General features: G+C 33.5%; 1 protein-coding gene across 1 annotated transcript; it reads left to right on the top strand.

Annotated features, from left to right (window-relative positions):
• Nucleotides 1-289: 289 nt before the first annotated feature.
• Nucleotides 290-4,140, top strand: Smp_154370 (shippo-1-related; the record flags this gene model as incomplete). Its single annotated transcript, XM_018789058.1, has 4 exons — nucleotides 290-647; nucleotides 687-799; nucleotides 833-973; nucleotides 4,042-4,140. The coding sequence occupies 4 exons, from the start codon at nucleotides 290-292 to the stop codon at nucleotides 4,138-4,140; spliced, it is 711 nt and encodes a 236-aa protein (XP_018654539.1).
• Nucleotides 4,141-4,456: the final 316 nt, after the last annotated feature.

Below are 4,456 nucleotides of genomic sequence, written 5' to 3'. Positions count from 1 at the left end.
TTTGCTCATCCTTAAAGACCTGTATTTATGTGCTTATATACTTATATCCAAATGTAATTCGGATAGTCACATCAGCCTAATTCGCAAGACCAAGTGTTTGAGTTTCATTGAAGTTTGAGCGTTTAAATATATTAATTTCCAAGGTGATCGAATAAAACCATAACAGCGTGTGGCCTTTTGAATTTTGTACTAAGTTATAAAGCACTCACATTCGTAACGAGAACTTATTACGGCTTGTGTTTGAAGGATGGTTTACAGCTACACTAAACCTCGTGGTCCGATCGCCGCAATGTATAGCAGCCCAGGACCATGTTACGCGCTTCCTAGTTTAGTTGGCTTTCCAAATCACGACCCTCGTTCAAATCATCTCCGTGGAGCACAGTGGTCTTTCGGGATTCGACACGAAAAATTCAACAGTGAGTGTAGCCCAGGGCCATGCTATTATCCCGACTCGAAAATACTACGTGATGGCAAAGACGGAACACCTCACTACTCACTATACAGCCGACAAAAGGAAGCGATGATATTTTCAAATCCTGGTCCAGGAGCCTACACTCCTGAAAACGGTGATCAATTTGTTTTTAGTAAAGCACCGGCTTACTCACTAAGCTCTAGAAACAAAGAGTTCAAGGTGGACGATGTTCCAGGTGTTTTAATATTTTCATAAATCTAAATCGGTATTGCAGGTCCAAATAGATACAATATAGATCCTATGCTCGGGAAAACAGTAAGGAGTCAGAAGCAATCGGCTCCAGCATATTCTTTGTCCAGCAGAACAAAGCTTTTTGGTGCAGCCGAGGTAGGTTTATACGAAAGGGAATTACTGCTGTAGACACCTGGAGCTGGAGCATATAATACCACTGATCTTAATTTGTACCGCGAAGCTGCCCCTAAATATTCTGTAACAGGAAGGAATCAGCTGCCAACCGACACTACGAGGAAGCCAGGTCCAGGTGCTTACTATCCTGAAAGAGTGAGTTTTTTCCTACAACCTTCTCAAACATTGAAGTTGAGTTTTGAAATTAAATATAGATAAAAAATGGAAATAAACTTGTGTTTTTGTAATGAATGGTGATTTATTGGAATATATTTTTGACTCACACTGAGTATATCAAGGCCTCTTAGTGGCTGATAAATAAACCGTTTATATGATCTCAGATTTATGTCGTTATAACCATGTAATTTTTCTATTATAGAAATACTTTTGTGCTCCTGAATGAAGTTTGCGAAATTTCAACTTTCATCTGAATATTTTAGTGCCACGAATTTCAGTCTTAAAAATATAGCTAGGTGATCGTTTATCTCAAATATTTTTCCCATCTCATCATGTCAATAATTCTTACCAATCCACTTCTTAAGGCCGTTCGTTCCAAAAAGGACGTATTTCATCAGGTTTGAAGTATTAGGTACATGAGCTCACAGTTTTTATTATATAACGTAACCACAAGACGTACTAACATGAAGGTTGGTAACATTTCATACTAAATCCGTTAGTTACGCAAGTAAAAGTACCCAAATTCCACAATTCTTCTGTAATAAATATACATAATTTTTATTCTTGCGCATTTCCAAAAATATCTCTAACTTGATAATAGATTTGTGTGTTACTTCATTTACCATTGAAATTTCGTGCTTTCAGTGGCTCCAGGATATGGTAATGATTAGCCTTCTGTCTAAAACCAAATGAAACATTGGTACTTGCAGTTATCTAGTTTGAATGGCACACGACCTAATACTCGCTTACCGTGACCATACCAAACAATTAGTACGTGTTTTTGTCGAACTTGCCTTTCCAGAATGGGCTGGATTAGGAGATTATTTGCAACTTGCGATATGATTTTATGTATAGCAGTAAATCTTGTTAAACTTGGATTCAGAAAACTAACGCTTGAAGTGACGTATGTAAAGGTAAAGGGGAATAATAATTTATCCCTCCATTATATTTCATTACTACTGATAAATGTTACAGATTCCATTTGGATTTTTCGCACATTCAAACTTCATGCGGTTGGTTCTGAAAAGGTAAGGTATACTTTAGGTTGGCACATGACAGATTAGTATTTTATTGAAGTCATTAAAACGATTGTCGTTTTTATTTAGTTAGGATAACTTGGTTTACTTTTCCGTGTCTTCAGTGGACTGAGTATTTTATTTCATTTATACAATGTTTTTCACAGGAATGTTTGTTATTGTTATTTGTGTACTTCTACAACGCTGTTGCACACTTACTTTATTGTGATAGTAAACCACAATTTATTCCAATGTATACAACACACTATAGTGTATTCAAACAATATCATTTCCTCAAAGTCTCAATATCTGTTCATTCTGTTAGTTGACGCTTGGTATATTAGCCTTCCATAATGTTATCTGTTTTACTACCAAAGTGCATTATTTTCAAACAGTTGTGAGAGTTTCTGCTTCAACACTATGCTTCAATGTTGACAGTGGCTAGTAGAAATGCACAGCATCATCCCATTTAAATTGGGGTAAGTATAACGTCATATCTACCCACGTGTTACTGGAGAAAACTCCGGCAAATATAGTCCATAATTTTTTTCACTAAATCAAAATATGTTTTGATAAGCTAACCTCATGGCTATAAACCTAAAAAACAATGTTCAAAACGTTTTCTGAAAGAGTTGTGATGCAGGTAAATGAAGTTTTGTTCAACTATTGGTATGAAATATAAATTTTAGCTTCCGATGGCTGACATTATAAACATGACCTCAAAGTAGTTATTCAAACTTCTATAGTGAAAACGACAGTTAAAACTTTCTGAGAGTACTTTTGGCTTGACACAACCTATTTTTGGCTGAAAAACTATTTTCCCAACGCTTAGGTAAAAGATCTTTGGATTAATTAATCGCTCCATTTGGTCATACAATACTCATGTAATAAGTCTTCTTAAAGATGAGTCAAGCAATTACGGCCATTGTTCCTTTAGAACTTGATGCATACACAAATTTATACAGCAGCAGATTTAAAAGAAGCTAACCAGGTTTACACCACAAACAAAGTTTTACCTATTAAGCTAGTCTACATTTGATCTTCTAGACCGTCATAGCATGTAGTAACCGATAACTACAGTTACTGCTAGATTAGCTTACTGAAGTTATATGGCCATTGTTAAATGCTGGAACATTTATTAAAATTTATATAATATGTCAAAATAAATATCAACTGCTTGAAATCAATTTTTCTAATAACGACACTTTTATTGATCTAAATCTCAGTTGCGGTAACCACACAACACTATTTATCATAATCAAAGTGAATCTGTTCGGTATGTTCTGTGAGCTTTTACACCATTTACCAAATTCTGGCGGTTATTTACTTTGTACACAATTTAACCTTACCATTTTCATCTTAAACAGTACACAATTTTCAGTAGTATTTTTACCAAATAACGTTATTTTTGGATATGATGTTCAAAAGTATATTAAGGTTTACTTATTACTTTATATTCCTGTGTATCAAACATTTCTTGACATTCTACACTAAGTGAACTCGACAAACCTCAAAAAAATGTAGTAAAATCACAGCGGTATTCAATAAATGCCTTTTTTCAACAAAGCTAGCTTGTAAAGCACTGAGACATTGCCAGTCCGTATGCAGTCTGAAACTGTTTAAAAATATGAAAACAGGTTTTTACTTCCATATATAACGTGTATGGATTTTAGAATTTTCAATATTGAGGTGTTTTCAAGGTTTAAACATCTTATTTTTTGGGGAACGACGACTCTAGAGTAAAATATTCATCTAATATAACCTCGTTTAAAGCTTTTAGTGAGAAAATCTTAGCACTTTTCAGTATGAACAGTCTACCGAACTTACTGAAATAATTTTCTCGTTTTGTAATCTGATTCTGTTGAACATAGAAGATATTACACTATATCCAATCTTTATTTAGCATGTCTAGTTGTCTTAGAATATGGTGTTTTTTATACATTTTCCAAGCTCAATAATATACCTTGTAAAACTTTTACTTTGGGATTTATTCACTTTTAAAACTTTATAGTCATTTCTTTTCTGTTTTAGGTATACGTGAATTCACAATCCGCTCCACAGTATTCATTTGGAATTCGCCATTCTCAATATAAGGGCGAATTCATAACGGACGCTGATCTGGATCAATAACTATGCAACTAAAACCTAAAAGTAAAGAGAAAACATTAGATTATATTACTTCACGAAATTGAAGAACTGCAACTTAATAATGATATACTTGATAATTTATAACCTATATGATACATAACTTACAATTTAACTGCCTGTGATATAGAATAAACACATCAATTTTCCTATTTTTATTTAACAAAGCGTACTATTATAATTGGTTATTTCTCATGAAACTCTTTTTAACTTCAATTATCTGCTTTTAATATTTTTCTACTTGTTAATTGGAATTTACTTAATAAAAATAATTTAATTTAAAAATTTGCTGATGTCTTTC

Source organism: Schistosoma mansoni, chromosome W (assembly GCF_000237925.1).
Source record: "Schistosoma mansoni strain Puerto Rico chromosome W, complete genome".
In the NCBI taxonomy this organism is placed as follows: domain Eukaryota; kingdom Metazoa; phylum Platyhelminthes; class Trematoda; order Strigeidida; family Schistosomatidae; genus Schistosoma; species Schistosoma mansoni.
This window is presented reverse-complemented; position numbering and strand designations above follow the sequence as displayed.